This window comes from Pelobates fuscus, chromosome 7 (genome assembly GCF_036172605.1).
Source record: "Pelobates fuscus isolate aPelFus1 chromosome 7, aPelFus1.pri, whole genome shotgun sequence".
Taxonomy (NCBI): domain Eukaryota; kingdom Metazoa; phylum Chordata; class Amphibia; order Anura; family Pelobatidae; genus Pelobates; species Pelobates fuscus.
The window spans coordinates 200,885,576-200,906,123 of NC_086323.1; the positions used below are offsets into that span (position 1 = coordinate 200,885,576).

The 20,548-nt window shown below is 39.9% G+C and overlaps 1 protein-coding gene across 1 annotated transcript in view; it reads left to right on the forward strand.

Annotated features, from left to right (window-relative positions):
* LOC134569295 (uncharacterized) overlaps positions 1 to 20,548 on the forward strand; it is a 732,490-nt gene that overhangs the window by 66,951 nt on the left and 644,991 nt on the right. The window contains exon 5 of the mRNA XM_063428214.1: positions 12,279 to 12,882. Coding sequence (XP_063284284.1) covers positions 12,279 to 12,882 — 604 coding nt within the window. The remainder of the gene's footprint in view (positions 1 to 12,278; positions 12,883 to 20,548) is intronic.

Below are 20,548 nucleotides of genomic sequence, written 5' to 3' on the forward strand. Positions count from 1 at the left end.
TACTTGGTTGCAAATCCTTTGCAGTTAATTACAGCCTGAAGTCTGGAACGCATAGACATCACCAGACGCTGGGTTTCATCCCTGGTGATGCTCTGCCAGGCCTCTACTGCAACTGTCTTCAGTTCCTGCTTGTTCTTGGGGCATTTTCCCTTCAGTTTTGTCTTCCTCAAGTGAAATGCATGCTCAATCGGATTCAGGTCAGGTGATTGACTTGGCCATTGCATAACATTCCACTTCTTTCCCTTAAAAAACTCTTTGGTTGCTTTTGCAGTATACTTCGGGTCATTGTCCATCTGCACTGTAAAGCACCATCCAATGAGTTCTGAAGCATTTGGCTGAATATGAGCAGATAATCTTGCCCAAAACACTTCAGAATTCATCCTGCTGCTTTTGTCAGCAGTCACATCATCAATACATACAAGAGAACCAGTTCCATTGGCAGCCATACATGCCCACGCCATGACACTACCACCACCATGCTTCACTGATGGGGTGGTATGCTTTGGATCATGAGCAGTTCCTTTCCTTCTCCGTACTCTTCTCTTCCCATCACTCTGGTACAAGTTGATCTTGGTCTGATCTGTCCATAGGATGTTGTTCCAGAACTGTGAAGGCTTTTTTAGATGTTGTTTGTCAAACTCTAATCTGGCCTTCCTGTTTTTGAGGCTCACCAATGGTTTACATCTTGTGGTCAACCCTCTGTATTCACTCTGGTGAAGTCTTCTCTTGATTGTTGACTTTGACACACATACACCTACCTCCTGGAGAGTGTTCTTGATCTGGCCAACTGTTGTGAAGGTTGTTTTCTTCGGTCATCCACCACAGTTGTTTTCCGTGGTCTTCCGGGTTTTTTGGTGTTGCTGAGCTCACCGGTGCGTCATTTCTTTTTAAGGATGTTCCAAACAGTTGATTTGGCCACACCTAATGTTTTTGCTATCTCTCTGATGGGCTGGTTTTGTTTTTTCAGCCTAATGATGGCTTGCTTTAAAGATAGTGACAGCCCTTTGGATCTCATATTGAGAGTTGACAGCAACAGATTCCAAATGCAAATAGCACACTTGAAATTAACTCTGGACCTTTTATCTGCTCCTTGTAAATGGGATAATGAGGGAATAGCACACACCTGGCCATGGAACAGCTGAGCAGCCAATTGTCCCATTACTTTTGGTCCCTTGAAAAGTGGGAGGCACATATACAAACAGTTGTAATTCCTACACCATTCACCTGATTTGGATGTAAATACCCTCAAATTAAAGCTGAAAGTCTCCAGTTAAAGCACATATTGTTCATTTCATTTCAAATCCATTGTGGTGGTGTATAGAGCCAACAAGATTATAATTGTGTCGATGTCCCAATATTTATGGACCTGTATGTATATGTATATATGTGTATTGTCAGGATATTTATATCGGCAGACATTTTGTGCTATGATAGAAATTAAAAGTGTATATTGCCAGAGTCACTCAGAACAGAGCAGACTCCATTTTGCTATCTTCAGGCTAACAAAGACACAAAATTTCTATCCTTTCTGTAACTAACCATTAGCCTGAGCTAAGGAATGCATTATATAAACAAGCCAAGTGATACAATGAGGCAGGGGGATGGAATGCTCTGTCTAAATGTTAATGGAATATAAATAATTCTAGACACAGACATTAGTGACAGAGAAGATTAAGTAATTAATTTTACTTTCTAAATTTTACAAGGTCCCATTGTAAAGTAAAGGTGAAATTGAGTTTAGACACATCAATTTTAGAATTCACGATCAAAGTGTAGACAACAAGACTGAGGAAAACGCTTTGAACTGACAAGTAAATTTAAGTTATGGTAGTCCTATAGATAAGCCAAATGACGTCAAAATCGTCATCAGGAAAAGTTAACTCTTTCCTGGATAGGAAGGTTTAGTGAGGCGAGACTGCCCTCTGTGGACCAAATACCTAAATTGCAATTTGCAGGTTTACCACACCTTCAGTTTCCTATTGGCCTTATCACCTAATGACGTACAGAGAGTTTAAAAGTTTAAAAGTTAGGACAAAGGGAAGAGAGTAGTAGTCGAAGTCGGGGAGAGTTGAAAAGTGTTGAAGGGAGTTGGAGTTGAAGAGAGTTGGAGTTGGGTTTCCAGATTCGGACATGCAGAGAGATCCATGACAGATATTCACTCTGGGGCTAACACTCAAGCAACACTTACACACCTCCATACAAACAATCATACACCCATTCAAGTTCCTGGGACTACCTAAGAGCATCTGATGAGAACATCTACTTAAAGGGACACTATAGTCACCTGAACAACTTTAGCTTAATGAAGCAGTTTTGGTGTATTGAACATGCCCCTGCAGCCTCACTGCTCAATCCTCTGCCATTTAGGAGTTAAATCCATTTGTTTATGAACCCTAGTCACACCTCTCTGCATGTGACTTACACAGCCTTCCATAAACACTTCCTGTAAAGAGAGCCCTATTTAGGCTTTCTTTATTGCAAGTTCTGTTTAATTAAGATTTTCTTATCCCCTGCTATGTTAATATCTTGCTAGACCCTGCAAGAGCCTCCTGTATGTGATTAAAGTTCAATTTACAGAGAAAGAGATACAATTGTTTAAGGTAAATTACATCTGTTTGAAAGTGAAACCAGTTTTTTTTTTTCCATGCAGGCTCTGTCAATCATAGCCAGGGGAGGTGTGGCTAGGGCTGCATAAACAGAAACAAAGTGATTTAACTCCTAAATGACAGTGAATTGAGCAGTGGAATTGCAAGGGAATGATCTATACACTAAAACTGCTTTATTTAGCTAAAGTAATTTAGGTGACGATAGTGTTCCTTTAACTGTTAATTATGCTGATTTTATCTAATTAATCTAAATTAATTAAAATGTATTAATAGCATGAGATATGACTGGATAAATCACGGTCAGATTTCAATATTTAGAAATCTTAGTTAACTAAAGAATATATAGTTATAAACATTCCATTCTGCAGGTGGAATTAAGAATTATTATATATATTAATGTGATATTATCACGTGTTAGCATACCGTTGTTTTTATCCAGGTGTATTGATTTGCTCTAAAATAAGAGAAGATATCTTTTAGGCAAATTAAAATTCGGTTTATAGAATCTGGTAGATTATTCTTATTGGATGGTTCCAGGAAATGATTAATGAGCTGGTTTAAATGTTATTTTAATTGAAAATTACATGAGAATAGGATATTATATGCCTAGGAGGATCTAGCCAGCATTGAAAGGGTTACTCAGTTGAACTGTTAGCCAAGGTTGTATGGCTTTTCGCTGCACTGTGTGAAAGTTTCACTTTCTGTATGTGAAGTACCCTCATAAATATTGTAAGTCTTGACAGTTAATGCTGTTAGCCACTGGAACGTGTATTGCCATTGTATTGCATACTTATGTTATACTAAATATTCATTGATTATTATCACGCATGTTACATATTATTGTTATTTAATTTGTCACAATAAATTATATCTATTTTTATAACAAATTGTGATTTTATTTGTATGGAATACATTTCACTTACATGATAACGATCTCTAAGATCTAAGAGAATTGAAATAGTGGGCAATTCTCAACTGTTTACTATTATCATCCCATAAATATCCCCACAGTATGTGTGTGTATATGTGTGTGTATGTATATATATATATATATATATATATATATATATATATATATATATATATATATATAAAATGTACCCTTAACTGAGCCTAAGAAATAGCTCTCATGGGAATGAGAAGAAAATTGGGGATATGTGTAATATTGGGGATATGTGTAATAAGTAAAATGTATGATAGTAAGACGGAACAAAATAAGAGATTTTTTTTTTTTTTTGGTGTGATGTAATTCAATGTGTCTAAAGTTTGTCAATGGTATTGCTAGCCTAGGTTGGAAACGGATAGCGCAACAAGAGATTAGTGAAATCGTGTATAGAGGTTCCTGAACGTAGGATGATTAAGACAAGCCCTTTAAAGGACCACTATAGGCACCCAGACCACTTCAGCTTAATGAAGTGGTCTGGGTGCCAGGTCCAGCTAGGTTTAACCCTTTTTGCTGTAAACATAGCAGTTTCAGAGAAACTGCTATGTTTATAATAGGGTTAATCCAGCCTCTAGTGGCTGTCTCATTGAAAGCCGCTAGAGGCGCTTCCGCGCTTCTCACTGTGATTTTCACAGTGAGAAGACGCGGGCGTCCATAGGAAAGCATTGAGAATGCTTTCTTATGAGACTGGCTGAATGCGTGCGCAGCTCTTGCCGCGCATGCGTATTCAGCCAGGGACGTCAAAAGAGGGAGCCCGCACTGGAAAAAAGGTAAGGGTTTAACCCCTTCCTCCCCTTTCAGCGCCACGGGAGTGGGACCCTGAGGGTGGGGGCACCCTCAGGGCACTATAGTGCCAGGAAAACGAGTGTTTTCCTGGCACTACAGTTGTCCTTTAACTGAAAATTAACGTGTAAACGTACAAGGCAATACGAGGTCTTGATGTACTGGTTATGATGGAATATGCGCGTAAGAAAATGAGTGTACGGAAATGGAAATACCTGAAACACAACTGGCCGGATGAAAAACTTGCTAATCTTAGAAATAGGCACCTAAGATGCATGATATGAGGACAATATGAGTACCGTGCAAAGGAACTCCGTAAATACAGATTAGTATGTAATTGCGTATGAGCTAGCTAACCGGCGTTAGATATAGTGACAGACGTATTAGAAATAGTACAAAGAAACAAGTCCTGCACTCAAACTCCCATCACTCCTGGGCAGCAGCAATGACCATAGCACACATTAACTAAAATACATTTAGTAAAAATCAAAGAAAAAAAGTTACCTGCGCTTTTTCCACATCCCTATGTATTTTTAAACAAATGGAGGTTTTTAGTTACCTCCAATGGCCATGAGAGGGTATGCCCACCTGCCATGCCAAGGCAGACCTCTTAGGTAACTTTTTTTCTTTGGTTTTCTGGGCGGCAGCAATGACTATAGCATACATCAGCTAAAATACATACAGTAAAAACCAAAGAAAAAAGTTACCTGCGCTTTTCTATCCTGTGAGGTAAAACCCCAGACCCTTGCATTAACTGATTATGTAATAAACCATATATATATATATGTGTGTGTTTGTATATATTATATATATATATATATTATATATATTTTTATATATATATATATATATATATATATATATATGTGTGTGTGTTTGTTTATATTTTAAACTAATTTGCATATGCCCACCCAGAATCTTTTGCGGTAGTAACATCACTGCAGACTTGTGATCTCTGTGGGAAAAACAAGTCTTATGGCTTGACTGGTGTGCAGATTTTTGTTTAACATTGTAATAACTATCCACAGACTTCAGGTGGAAGGGGTTTTCAATCACAATTTTTCCACTTCATAACTTATTTGGATATATATATATATATATATATATATATATATATATATATATATATATATATATATATATATATATATATATATATATATATATATAGATATATATATATATAGATATATAGATATATATATATATATATATAGAGAGAGAGAGAGAGAGAGAGAGAGATATCTAATTTGTGTAAGGGGCAAATAGCCGTATATGGAGTAAGGATCCAGCATAAGCGTAGGATAGTATAAAGGGAGCAAGTCGGTTGTGGTGTGCCGAGACCGATGATACGGTAGGCCTGTAAATAAAGAGGGCAAACATGAATAATCAAAGATTTAATACAGTCAACAAATATATACAAATTAACCAGACATTTCCTTAAATACATTACAGTATTTAATTCCTGGAAGGATTTTGAAGGTAGGAATCTAGGACCGAAGGTGGACACCATTTGTTGTGGGTAGGATAGTATGTTATCTCTACTGTTGGTGCGTGTTGACTCATTTCGGAATGTAGTAGAGCCAATAGGTAATGATATATGTGTTTATGTACGTGGGATCGTTGAAGACAATGATCTGTATGAGTGGTGGTGATGGTAGTGGATTCTCTGGCCTGAGAAAGTCATAAAAGGCAATGTGTATGGCTGGTAATGGCCGACTTGGTAGTATAATTGAATGGTTGTAGATCTAATAGGTCCGATAAGGATGAAAAGTTGGATGGCTATTGGTAATCTCTGAGAGGAATGTGGGGGAATGGATTCCTGAAAACCTCTGAGTATATTCTTGTCTGGTATGATAGCATGAAGTTATGGTATTTTTGGCCATAGGTTATCCTGTGTTGTTGAATGCCTGTAAAATATGTAATTAATGCTGTGTGTGATAGGTGGCAAAAAGAAGCAAAATGTAGGAGAAATGTTATGACACAGGTTGAGCTATGTCGTGTCCCAATGAGATTCTTTAAGCCAGGTGAAAAGCTGTGTTATGCGTTCTACAAGTATGGGACGAAAGTGCTAGGTGGGATAGTGCATGCTATGCTGCATGAGTATGTCTAATCCATGATTTTGTCTCTGGAACGAAAGAGTGGCCGTGACTGTATAGGCAGCTGTAGGAAGCGTATGCCTGGAATATAAATGAGACAATTGTCGGCAGGGATGTATACCCCCGCCTGGTACATGAAAGTAAACGAAATGTGATAAGTGGCCAACCAAGTGAGTTCCCCAGAAATATCATGACCTTATGGATGAGTAGTGGTGTTTGTTGATGATATGACAAGTGCTTAGTTGTCTGAGTAACAACGGATTGATGACCCGGACCATGATTTACCCCATGCCACAGCAACTGCTACAATGGGGTAGATCCCCCAAAGGGAAAAAATTCCAAACCTGGATGCCATGGCCAACAGCTCCAAAGCAATTCTTCCTGGTAGATCACTGCCAAACCTGTGGTAGACGCCGCATCTGACCATCTGGTTGAAGAAGTGTCAGACAATCCTGGAAGGAACGTCTGACCATCTGGTTGAAGAAGTGTCAGACAATCCTGGAAGGAACATGCTTTTACCATGCCAAGTGGTTGAGAAATTCCCCCCCATGTGCAGGTCTGCTGTTGCTGGTGTGTCTAGGGACATCCTCTGATCGTCATGTTGGAAGTGTGGAAAAAAAGGGGAAAGTACTCTGGATGTCAAAGCGTGGTCTTGTGGTATGATTGGCATGGCAAAATTGAGGAACCTGGTAGGGATTGTAGTTCTTTGCAGTTGTAAGTACTAAGCAGGAGGTAGTGATTGATGTAGTTGAGAATGTTCCCTATTTGTCTTGTGGTAACTTGTGTGTATGGATGCCGACTCAAGTCGTATGCCCAGTAATGTGATCATAGTGTCTGGGCCTTCTCTTTCTTATGGGGTACTGGGACGCCCAAGTGGTCAACCAGACTAAGCTGCCGTGAGGCTTCTAGTGAAAAATAAGTTATCTTTGATAAACAAGAAGTCTTCTAGATAGTGTATGACTGTAACGCCTCTTGATATGTTATCATAACCAGCACAGATTATCTGTGAATATCGATAGTAGGCTAATCTGTAGCTCGAAAGTTGAGCGGGAAAGGATTGCCCATTTTATGCCATGTATGTGCCAGTGTGTAGGGTGGATGGTAGCCGTTTACTGCGTTGATGATATTGGTCTTACTTAACCAAGCTTCAATCCATGCTTGAGTGATAGCTGTAAAGGTAGATCAATGGTGTTGTATAGTAAGGAAACTCCTCGGAGGGTATGAGGGAGTTGAGACTCGGGGTAGCGGAGGTGAGTGATGCCAATAAGTCTATGGTTAGTCTTTGTTTAACCCCTTAAGGACACATGACATGTGTGACATGTCACGATTCCCTTTTATTCCAGAAGTTTGGTATTGTCACAAGGAAATCTTCCCTTAACCCCTTAAGGACCAATGTGTTTGGTGCCATGCTGTAAATGGTGGAGATTGGACCCCTCTGCAAATCTTGGCTATGAGTGTGTTTACAGCCAATGGTTCTGTTGTGCTGACTGTAAGTGAGGGCATGCTATATTCCTTGAAGGTGTATTTATGATACCTGTATGGGAGCCCTTTGAAGCTCCAGAGCTTTAGTAAATCTACTACAAGTCTGGAAGGGTGATGAGTCAGTAGTGTAAGAAAATGCATTGGTGTGTACAGATGGTAAGTACGTTATTTGTAAGTTGTATTGGGACACATGGTTTGTCATGTGCCCTGAACCATTTGAACACATATGCAACAGTCTATATGCAATGCAACTACTCATTTCAATTGTCTCTGATAGTTCAGAGGTGCTGTTACCTGGAGCCTGAGAGTACTCATCCATTTGTTTGGGACAACATCCCTTCTGTATGGGTACCTGCACAAATAAACATCTCTACATATACCACATGCCAACCCAACCAAGGGATGGTCAGTTCCCGATTTACCTGGAATCCCTGGATCTGACCATCACAGTTACATCATCATACATATATATGCCTTGCTTCCCCAATGTGCTGGGATCATACGTGCAGGGTTAACATCTTGTGTGTCATAAGAATTGATTGTTTCAGGTAACCGAGTTTCGGTTGGTGCTGGTTGTACAGTAGCGTGAGGCCCAGCCTTGTGAGGGCTGTGGTGACCGACTCGAGATTGCCAGTCTGTCGTAAATTTTTTGGCTCATGAGTTTATGAGTGAGGCTAGCATGGCCTGGGTGTCACCTGAGTTGGTGTAGCTGGGCCTTCCCCTGCCTCCGTGTTGTCTGTTGATGTATGGAGGAGTTTGAATAACTCTGCTTCCCTTGCTGTGGCAGGGTAGGAGATTTGTCACCTCCTTAGGTCGGTGGTAATGTGTGGGATCGTCCGGGATCTGATTGCTGCTGGACTAGCAACATCTCCTCTGCTTGAAGGTGTATCAATTCTAGCCGGGGTGCTAGGAAGAGGTGATTCTTCACCATCTTTTTGAGAAATACTTAAATAACAATAAAGATTGCAATTATTATTTGTACCCAGGGGTCTTGTACTGGTTTGCTAGCTAAGCCGTAAGGCGAAACGATTAGGCTTGGTATTTTTTGGTGACTGGTGAGGCTCTGCTAGTTGCCAAGTGGCTTGAGAGGCTCTATCTATGCTTGGCGCAAGGGGATTTTGTGTGGCCACCAAACGTTGTGGCAGGATGTTGGCCTCTTGGTGACAGTAACCAGAAAATAGGAAGGGGAGTGACCGGTGAGGCCCACTCTATGATACAATGCGAGGCGGCTAGCTCACGAGTGACCCGAGGGGTGTATGCCTCAGAGTGTGAGGCGGGGTGTTGGCCTCGCGGGACCACTAACCGAAGCATAATGCAGAGAAAAAAGGGGGTAATACCTATTGGGCCCTAGAACCCTAATTGCCAGTACACTATTACTATTCCAGGGAAGGTAAGAGATGGATAGCTACGTGAGCAGGTGTATGTACCTGGTAGTATGGTATTGAACCTGACAATCCGTATAGGTTTTTTAGCAGTAACTGTAACCTGAATGGATAAAACCGTATGGCATAAGGAAATATGGCATAGACCAAGCTTATCTTAATACGTACAGTATATGTGAAAAGAAAAGTGCCGTGATGTGTAAATTTTAAACACCGTAGCCATACTGGTTAAATATGTATCAATCTTAACCCACTAAGTGCCGTATGTACAAGTGAAAAGTGGTCTGTCCCCACCTTGTATGTTGTATGTCCCCTTGTTGTGTGAGCAGCGTGCTGTGAAAAATGTATGTGAACTATATTGCCAGTTACGTATATACAGATGCGTCTGCTACTGTGTACTAATATATGTATTTATACCAGATGTTGATATAATACTTGCTATGTGAATTTTTGTATGTCTTATTGTAGTTAGTTTGTTTGCTTTTCAAGTGAAATAAAGTCTGAGAAGCCTGTGGTATACCGATTGACCGGTAGGGGTCAGCATGTAGGCGAAAATGCCGTGTTTCGTTGGTTTGTACATGAAATGCAGTAATGTCTGAGAAGCATGTAGTACACTGAATGGCCGGTAGGGGTCAGTGTGTAGGTGAAAAATGCAGTGGTTTGTTGGTTTGTACATGAAATGCAGTAATGTCTAAGAAGCCAGTAGTACGCCAAAAGACCAGTAGGGGTCAGTGTGTAGGCGAAAATGCAGTGGTTTGTACATGAAATGCAGTAATGTCTGCGAAGCCTGTAGTACACCGAATGACTGGTAGGGGTCAGCGTGTAGGTGAAAAATGCGGTGGTTTGTTGGTTTGTACATGAAATGCGATAACGTCTAAGAAGCCTGGAGTACACCCAAAGACCAGTAGGGGGTTTAAACGAATTATATGCATGAACATGCAATGGTTTTAGAACAGACTTAGACAAAATGCAGCCGTAAAGTGAGGACCTGACTTGGTGCTGTGGGACTGATGCCTTGCATAACGGGTAGGTCGACTTACGGTTTATGAGTCACTTGGACACCATCCACGGTGATGGATTGAAGAAAGAAGGTGGTAGGCCGGAAAAGCCTGTGGCTGGATTCCTGACACAGCTCAGCTTAGAAAACCTCATGGAGTAATCAGGTAAAATGGCGTCTGGATGACCCGGAAGTGGAAATCATTCTGATGCTGACCTCAAGCGATATGAGTCAGGTAAGGGGTGTCCCTTATATAGGGGACTGAATGAGGGGATGGTGAGGGAAGTAATGTAATTAACCCGCAGATATGTACAATAATGTACTGAAGTGGCTATGGTATTTTAACTAGTGTCTAGGAACTGCTTAGCCCGAATCAGTTTAATTTGTACAAACAAGTGAATTACCCAACATAATTGGGATTTATGCAAAATTCCAACAAATAGTAGGAAACCAATAACAGTGGTAGCCGATATATATTCTTGGGTTTTAATGGGCACATGATGTAGTTGACGTACGAATGATATTGTGCAACCGTGAGACTTAAATGCACTTGAGTGTATGAGACAGAGGAACGAATACCCATGGTTTAAATGAAATATATAATGAATAGTATTAAACAAATGGATTTAAACCAAGAGTTTTAGACAAATTATTTAACAAAGTGATTTAAACAAAATGATTCATTCAAATTGATTCAAACTAAATTATAGGTTTAAACGAATGCCATTTTAACGAATGGATTAACTAATGCAAAGTAAATGAATGGACATAGACAAATGGCATAATAAAGCTAAACAGAGGGAGCCAATGCCAGTAATAGTTAGGCCCGAATGTGGCAACGCCGTGAACAGGTTCCCACGTGTTCCCACGTGTACATACGTGAGCTGGCCGCGTCATGTGGCAGGAAGCCGGTTAAAGCGAATGGGAACTGGGTAGGAGGCCCTGCAGGCAGATGGAGCCCCAAAAGAAGCTGCAAGCCGCGTTTGGAGAGCTGTAAGCCGGGTCAGTGGCTGAAGACGAGTCCGTGGCTGCTTCTGAAACAAATGGAGGGCCGAAGAAACCGGAAGTGCTGATTGTCGTGGCATAGGTAAGCAAGGGGGTAGAGTTTTTATAGGGAAAACTCCTCCCACAAATTCAGGCCTATGACCTTTTACATATATATATATATATATTTTTTTTTATGGTCTTGCTCAATCACCATAATGTTTCATAGTCTTATTTCTTATCTTTAATAAAAATATTGTTGTCAGTTTTTCTAAGTATGGTAAACAATACATTTTATAGAGAGATTTTCTTTACATCCCAGTACATTTCCACGGGCAGGTCAAACCAGGTATGTACTACAATTTCATTAGCACAACCTTCTAGTTTAAGTGCTAGAGGCGAGTAGTAGATACTTGGCACAGCCTTTCAGTGGCAGAGGTAGGGGGATAACAGTGAAATTATGTGCTGCATGTGTTTAGAATATTTGTGATTAGAATGTATGTGATATACACAGTATGTGTAATTTGTTCCTCTAGCATATGGACTATGGACTAAATCTATGGACTAAATCTAATTTTGCAAAGCAAATTAAAGTAAAAAGGAGTATACACAATTTAGCTAGGGAATGGGCTAATGCACACAAAATACTTGATATCTTCACAATTACTATGACACCTGATGGTCATACCTCTTATATATTATGCAAATATTGTCTGTTTTTCTAAGTATAGCAATTTCATTTAACTCCCAGTATATTTCTTTTAGGTGTATTTGTCAGGAGTGGTGACAAGAACAAAAGTACATGAAGCAAGGCTATGAAGAAATCTATTAATAACAGAACCAAGTCTATCTCTAAAAAAATCAAGCATTTTGTCAGATTCCTGTATGTTCATAAAGGAGATGGTAAACATACACCCCAAACTGTTCTCGTGTTCTGAATGTGGAAAATGTTTTGGGCGGCATTCACATCTTGTCAGTCATCAGAGAACTCACACAGGAGAGAAACCGTTCTCATGTTCTGAATGTGGAAAATGTTTTGTCACAAGTGCAGATCTTGTCCGTCATCACAGAACTCACACAGGAGAGAAACCGTTCTCATGTTCTGAATGTGGAAAATGTTTTGTCACAAGTGCAGATCTTGTCCGTCATCACAGAACTCACACAGGAGAGAAACCGTTCTCATGTTCTGAATGTGGAAAATGTTTTGTCACAAGTGCAGATCTTGTCCGTCATCACAGAACTCACACAGGAGAGAAACCGTTCTCATGTTCTGAATGTGAAATTTTTTTTCTCTCAAATACAGATCTTGTCCGTCATCAGAGAACTCACACAGGAGAGAAACCCTTCTCCTGTTCTGAATGTGGAAAATGTTTTGGGTGGCATTCACATCTTGTCAGTCATCAGAAAACTCACACAGGAGAGAAACCGTTCTCATGTTCTGAATGTGGAAAATGTTTTGTCATAAGTGCAGATCTTGTCCGTCATCACAGAACTCACACAGGAGAGAAACCGTTCTCATGTTCTACATGTGGAAATTGTTTTGGGCAACATTCAAATCTTGTCCGTCATCAGAGAACTCACACAGGAGAGAAGCCTTTCTTATGTAGTAAATGTGGGAAATGGTTTGCCAGTAAATCAGAGCTTATCAGTCATCAAAGAACTCACACAGGTGAGGTGATTTTAGAATATTATTTGGATTAATATAGAAATAAAATATATATTGAATTGGGATTTTTTTCCCCCTCAGGTTCACACAACAAATAGTAACTTTGATAGTAGCAGTCAATGTACATATGATGCATTGGTATTGTGGCAACTCCATGCTATTGTTCGTAGATGCCTAACCTGCACCGCAAACTCTGCTCCACTTGGTTGCATGTATTACAGAGTATACTAACTAGCCTGTTCCACTGGTAATACACTTCAATGAATATGGTTGTTTAGCATGACTTAAATTTGCATTGTTACCGAAACCCCTCTCTCCTACAAAAGAACCATCCTGTCCCTGTTTTATACCCTCTTTTGTTGCTACTATTGCCTTTTTGTATTGATGCCTGGATACGTTTCACATGAATAACAGATGAATGAACCTAGCCCCTCATTTGTGCTCACGAACCACCGACCACCCAGCCCTTGGCCGCCACTTAACCTTAGTCACCTTGCAAGGTACAAATGGACTAATGAACACGCTACCACCCAGAGGCTATGGTTTGTGGTTAACCGCAGCCTAATTGACTGGTCACAGGGTGGGCCTCATACGGATACAATTAACCGAAAAAAGCACGAAAGGACTACCGAACAACTACTACCCACACTCTGATGTGTGGACCCAATTAGAGTGTGGTTCCTGCGGTAAACCGCAAGCTAGTTGTCTGTTCCCCGGTGGTCGCCGTTCGTATACTGAGGTGGGGGCCATCTTTTTATCATCGAGGGTTCAGCAGGTCCAAGGGGGAAAATCCCTGTAACCATAAGTGGCAGGGAAACTGCACGAACCCCGCTACAGAAAGTCAATAACCCCACTTCATTCGGATACAAATTCACCGAATGAACTATAATGTTATAACTCTACTGAACTGTTCGTGAGATCGGAGAACAATCAGTACAGTGGATGCGCTCAGATCAGAGCTATCCAGAGACTGGTGGAACGTACTATTTATGTATTAAAGTGTGAAAGTTGGAGATTATTGGATAAGTATAACCATTGGAACCCATTATCTCCAAGCTGGGAGGAGCAGTTTTAAAATTATGCTATGTGTTTCTATTGGTTGGGTCATTGCATTGTCCCGTGTCCCATCAGGTCCAGAGGGGGCTGTCCTCTGGCCTGAAAGATCATATAAATTGCCATGCATGAGTGCCATTAAATCAGTTAGTGTTACCCTCAAATCGCAGCCTCGACTCGTTTTGTAGGGAAGGGTGTTATCCTAGCTGTACCGTAGCTAGTGGGGTTATTCTACACTTTCAGGATTTATCGCTGAATGCAGCTCGGAGCAGCGCTCTCACTCTCCAACATTGGGTACCAGGGTATCCAAGCGGTCCAACCTCCAGCTAGCCTGGAGGCAACCGCAACATGCATGATTCCAACCAAGACACATGCCTCTTGCTGGCAACTTGTAGGATCACTATTTCTGGGCCCCAGCTTTAAAAAAAAAAATGGGGGCGTGGCTAACTTCCGGTGAGAGCGGTCGCATGGCTTAAGAGCTCTGACAAAAAAATCAACTTGATAAACTATTGAAAGCAAAATTGACTGTTTAATTTCAATCCCCACACTCTACAAGAAGTGGCTAAAGGCACCATGTCACCTTCTAAGCAACCGATACTCTCAGAAACAGCAAAATTAAAGAAAAAAGACTGCTGCAAAGACTTCCAAAATGATGATGTCGGGCAGTCAATCCGACTACGAGTCAATCACCTCCAAGTACTCCAACTCTCCAGTCACGGAGCGTAGCCTTCATAAAACGCTCCAAGAGCTACGATCCACGATCAGAGCAGACTTCCACCGTATTGACGGAGACTTGACAAGAGAATTCTCCAACCTGGGAGACAGAACCAGCCACTTGGAAAATAGAACGGAAGAATATGCGCAGCCCATAATAAAGTGGTAGACAAGGTACAGAGGCCATCAGAGGAAAACGACACATTAAAACTAACAGACATGGAGGATAGGTAAAGGAGACAAAATGTCCGTTTCCAAGGCATACCTGATGATGTGTCCCATGACTGTATGCACAGACTCCCGCATCCAAGGCGCTTGTCAAGCGAGGTCCTCAAAGATGTCATCGTCAAATTCCATTACTTTGGCCATAAAGACACTCCTTGCAGCAGCTAGAAAATCCCCCATGCTTCCAGACCCCCATCAACACATCGCTTTGTTTGCGGACTTATCAGCAGCCACAATGGTGAGACACAAAGAATTTATCACCATTACTAAAACACTACGGAACAATAATGTGTCCTACAGATGGGACTACCCCCACCAAACTGCTGATCTGGAGGCAGGGAAAAACCCAGGTGGTGAATGACCCAATCGAGAGTATGAAGTTACTCACAGAATGGGGCCTGTGGAACAATTCTAATGCCTCCCAGCAAAGAGCGGTCGGGGCTTCCCCAAGAAGAGCCCAGGCGGAGTGACGGATGGCAGGAGCCCCAGCCAAAAGATCATAAACTCTGGTGCAACGAATCTCTGTCTAACCAGGACGGCCACTTTGGGTATATTCTCCAAGTTAATGTAATGCCATGTCTTTATATGTAGTCGCTAGTCACCAACTTCACAATTAATATTTGCTTATATTCATTGTTATAATAATGGCCGACACATAGTAAAAATGTATGTAATTGCAAAGAAGAATATTCATTAATGCATTGCCTTTGTTCGAATCACATCCCACTAACATAGTGGATTTGACTAACATATTAGCAACAGTTTCAGCCATATATAATACAATAATTGATACTGCACTCAAAATAAAGTAGAAAAATAGTGTTGTATTTAATTATCGATAACGAATCAATTTCATAGATATTTAAATACGTACAAAAAACGTGAAAAAATAGATACTGTAAATCACATGTATCCTATAGCAACCAATGTAATATAATGGAAAAAAACAGAGTTCAATTCATAAATGTATAATGAATGTTATAGTAGCATGAGGAATTCCCAATCTGGAATATTGACCAATGTTGACAGAAAAATATATACAATATATACAATAGTGGAAAAAATTGTGGAAAAAATGAGAAAAAATAGAAAAAATGAAAAAATCCAGAAAAAGAAGAAAAAAATAAAAAAGGAGAAAATGAAGAAAAAATGTATATACAGTCACCAGTGTGTACACACTATTGTATATGGGTGGATCTCACCAATATGTCCTGTTGTAAAAAAGGGGAAGATCCAATTCCAAATTAAGCTGTCATGCTGTATGTTGTAGACTGTTCCTCCTCTGTTAGTATAACGTTGTGTTTGGCAGGTACTTAGCAGGTACTTGGCAGGTCCTGGTCAAATATATCCAGACTGCAGACTCTTTTAAAGGATGGACGGGCTGCACGCTCGGGACCCTTCAGCCCCTTCAATGGCCCTGTGTAGGCCTCAACGCAACTTTACTGCTAATCTGGCTACTACCTGGTTTACCCAGGAAATCGTCTTGAATGACACAGTCTTTACCACTATGCTTATATTACGTGTTAATCAAACAGGTCAACTCCCATATAAGGGCCCCCATAGATTTTCACGTACATGATATATCTAGTCATACGCACTACAGTGACCCACCAATGTTAGGTGAATATGCCCAACATTAAGCACCGTTACCGTCTCCACGACTAACCTCAATCCAGTACAATGTCCTAAGTTACCAAACCTGCTGAAAGCACCAATAGCTACACTGCTCCGCAGAAACAATCCCCACGGTGTCCATTGCATGCCACTTTGACGTAAGGTGCACCTGGTAAGCGGCGATGTCCAAGACAAGGCCACTAAAGATAACCAAATGCATTCAATACGGGTTTGATTTTTCGTAGTTATCACAACAAAATTGTTTTAACTCGGGTTGTTAGGAGTCCTTTTCCCCCCTTTCAGGTCATCTCTGGAGACCACCTTTCTGTGATCTCTATATGACCAGTATGTACCTCCCTGTCAAGGGAGATTTATGTAAATAGAAAATACAAGTTTAGACCACCCAAGTGCAGTATGTGAAAAATATATAAAAGGATAATTACTTCCCTTTGTTTGATCAGGTATAACAAAAGGATTCCTCTTAATCCTCAATATACATAGAAACAAAGCAAGATATACCTATACCTAAAAAATACAAAAGAAAGTACGCTCATAGGGGATTAACGTTAATATAGTGAAATGCCCCTTATTTATATGTCACACTCACAGAATTAAGGAGGACTAGCACACGTAATGAACCTAGACAAAGTAGAGTAGATTTACATCCAGAAAGAGAGATCTCACAAGACAGAGATTTTTTAGAGAAGGAGCAAGACCAAAGGGTAAAGAAAAAGGGCATCACAAAATATTTTGCCCCCAAATCACACAGGATAGATTTAACCAATCGATTCACCCCACTAATGGATCAAGACACTCCAGGAAAGAGAAGGCGAATAAGCCTGGAGAGGGAAACGTAGACATCGAACAATGTGATAAAGAGGAATCAATGGGGATATTTAATATCTCCAAGATACAGTTGACTGATGAGTAATGCCTAATTCTAAAAAAAGGGCTTAAATATACACCTAGTATCCCTCCAGATCCATTTCAGGTTTACATAGACCTTCAGAAATTTGTCAGAAAACTTAGCATAAAGAGATTTTTTATTAAAAAGGAATTAGAAGATCCACTAGGACAAAAAATGGAACTTGAGTATGAAACAGATCCCCTTAAAAAATTTAGACCTCGATCTACCTTCTGCCCGTATGATAAAGGCAGTCAAATAGAAGTCTTTGGTAAAATGGTAGCGAAGGATTTAGAGAAATTGACAAATAAAAAGGAGTTTTGCAATAACACGACTACAAAAGAGATACAAACTCTGGATAATATGAAAAAAAAGAGATGACATAGTAATTAAGAATTCAGACAAAGGGGGCGGCATAGTGGTGATGTCCACAGAATTTTACTTGGGAGAAGCCTATAGATTGCTAGGAGACAGAACAACGTACATTAAGCTTTCTAGCAATCCAAATGTACCCTTTAAGGGTGAATTGAAAACTTTATTGGATAAGGCTCTGACTAAGGATATAATCAACACCAACATTTATAAGTTCCTTTTTCAAGAACATCCAAGGATCCCCACATTTTACTTTCTTCCGAAAGTACACAAGTCAAAAACGAATCCACCAGGAAGACCCATAATCAGTGGAATTGACTCTCTTACATCTAAGTTATCTCAATGTATTGACCACTTGTTCCAAAAATATGCCCAAGCTGCCAAGTCTTACTTAAAAGATACTAAACATCTTTTACAAGAACTAGAATCCATTGAATGGCAGAAAGACTACATCTGGATTACTCTAGATGTGAGCTCTTTGTATTCAGTGATAGACCATAACCAAGGACTAGAAGCAGTAAAAAAGAATCTAGAGGGAGACGACACTGTGGATTCTGACTTTAGGTCATTTTTACTTGAGGCTATTGGGTTTATTCTGACACATAATTTCTTTATGTTCAATGACAATTTTTTTCTACAGATCAAGGGTACGGCTATGGGCACCAGGTTTGCCCCGAGTTATGCCAACATATTCATGGACTATTGGGAGAGGGCCTTTATTTGGGCCGATAGTCCGTTTGGGGCAAACCTGGTGCTCTGGCGTCGGTACATCGATGACATCCTTGTAATCTGGAAAGGATCTGATGAACAATTGGAAAAAAAAATTCACGTATTTAAATACCAACACACTTTCATTGGTGTTTACACCTATTTTTAACCACACAACCATAGATTTTCTGGATTTGACGATCTTTATTGAAGATCTAAAGATTAGAACTAAAACATACTTCAAGCCTACTGATATGAACAGTTTCATCCAATCGGATAGTGGACACCATCCTAAGTGGCTTGCAGGAGTTCCGAAGAGCCAGTACACTAGATTGAGACGAAACTGTTCAAACGAGAATCTGTATATGGAACAGGCAGATATCCTGACTAGGAAATTTGTAGAAAAGGGTTACAAGAATGATCAACTACAAACTGAGGTACAAAAGATAAGAAACACCAATAGGGGAGATCTCCTGGTGGATAAACACAAAAAATCATTTAATAAAAAGAATCCCTTTGAATTCTCATTCAATACACAATATAACTTGAAAGCCTTCCACATCAATAAAATATTTAAAAAACATTGGTCCATTTTACAACAGGACGAATTTTTGGGATGCCAACTAGCAGACATCCCTAAAGTTTTTTTTTTTTTTTTAAAAAAATATTTTATTGGTTTTCAGTAGCATAAAGGGATACAGAAAGGAAGAGGGGGTAAGGGCAATACATTTCATCAAAGGTGTTGTTTACAATGAAATTTCCACATGCAAGATAACGTCAGTACAGTAATAAAGCATATATCAATATCGTATATCTATTTTGACTTAATTTAATAAATCCTGAGTTGTATTCCTGAAACCTATAGCATGTAGTCAGCTTATGTTGTCCTTTACGACCTTGTAGTGTTCTCTAGATTATGGTATGATATAATGTCGTAGGGTGTTCGTAAGTGTAGTAATATTAGAGGATTTACCCATACTTTTATTTTAGTATTCCTTTAATGTCTTTACCTGTGTTTGTATTCCAACATCTTAGGTGTTGTCTGTCTCCTAAGTGTTCTATTACTTGTTTGTTGGTTGTTCGATTTTAACCTCATTCCTTTCTCTCTCTAGCAATATAAGAGGGGTGATAACTGGGGTGAACTGGGATGGATCAAACATTCAAGGAAAAAAAAAAAAAAGAGAGAGAAAAAAGGGGGGGAAAGGAGGGGAGGAAATCGGTCATTATTTTACTTTACTCGGTTTTGCTTAACCAGAAGTAATCCGCAGGTCATTGGTAGGAAGGTTTTTATTTTGTTTCCATAATTCCCATTTGTCCCATGCTGTGGACCACATCATATTTCTAGTTCTTTTCTTTCGTGTTTCTAGTTCATATACTTTAGTTATGTCTATGTTCTCAAGGCATTTTTGAAAGGTTGGTGGGCAAGTTTTTAACCATGATCTTCCTATTGCGGTTAAGGCTTCTATTATTGAATGGTATGTTAGGTAACGGTCAATCTTTGATAGGTCCCTCGGTAGTACCAATAAAAGATATGTGTCTGGAGTATGTGGCAACGTTGTTCCTATGATTGATGTAATCGTACTAGAGACCTCCTCCCAGAATGTTTTAAGTTGTGGACAGGACCACCACATATGGAGCATGGTTCCTAGTTCTGCTTGGCATCTCCAGCATGTCTTAGATCTTTTTGTGTCTATTTTGTGTAGTTTAGTTGGCACTAGATATGTCCGATATAGGACTTTCCTGCTAACTTCAATATGCATAGTATTTAGTGTTAGGTTTTTATGTGCCATATATATTTGTGACCATGTTTCTTTAGGTATTGTTGTGTTAAGGTCTCTTTCCCATGCCTTTTTGAATTTAGGTTCCACTGCTTTGTCATATTTTGTAATCAATTGGTATAACTGTGATAATATTCTGGGGGGAGATTTGGAGGTTGCACATAGTTTCCCTATTTCTTGTATTACTTTATTACAGTGCTGTGGTTTATTGGTATTCAAGTGTTTCCCTACCCATGAT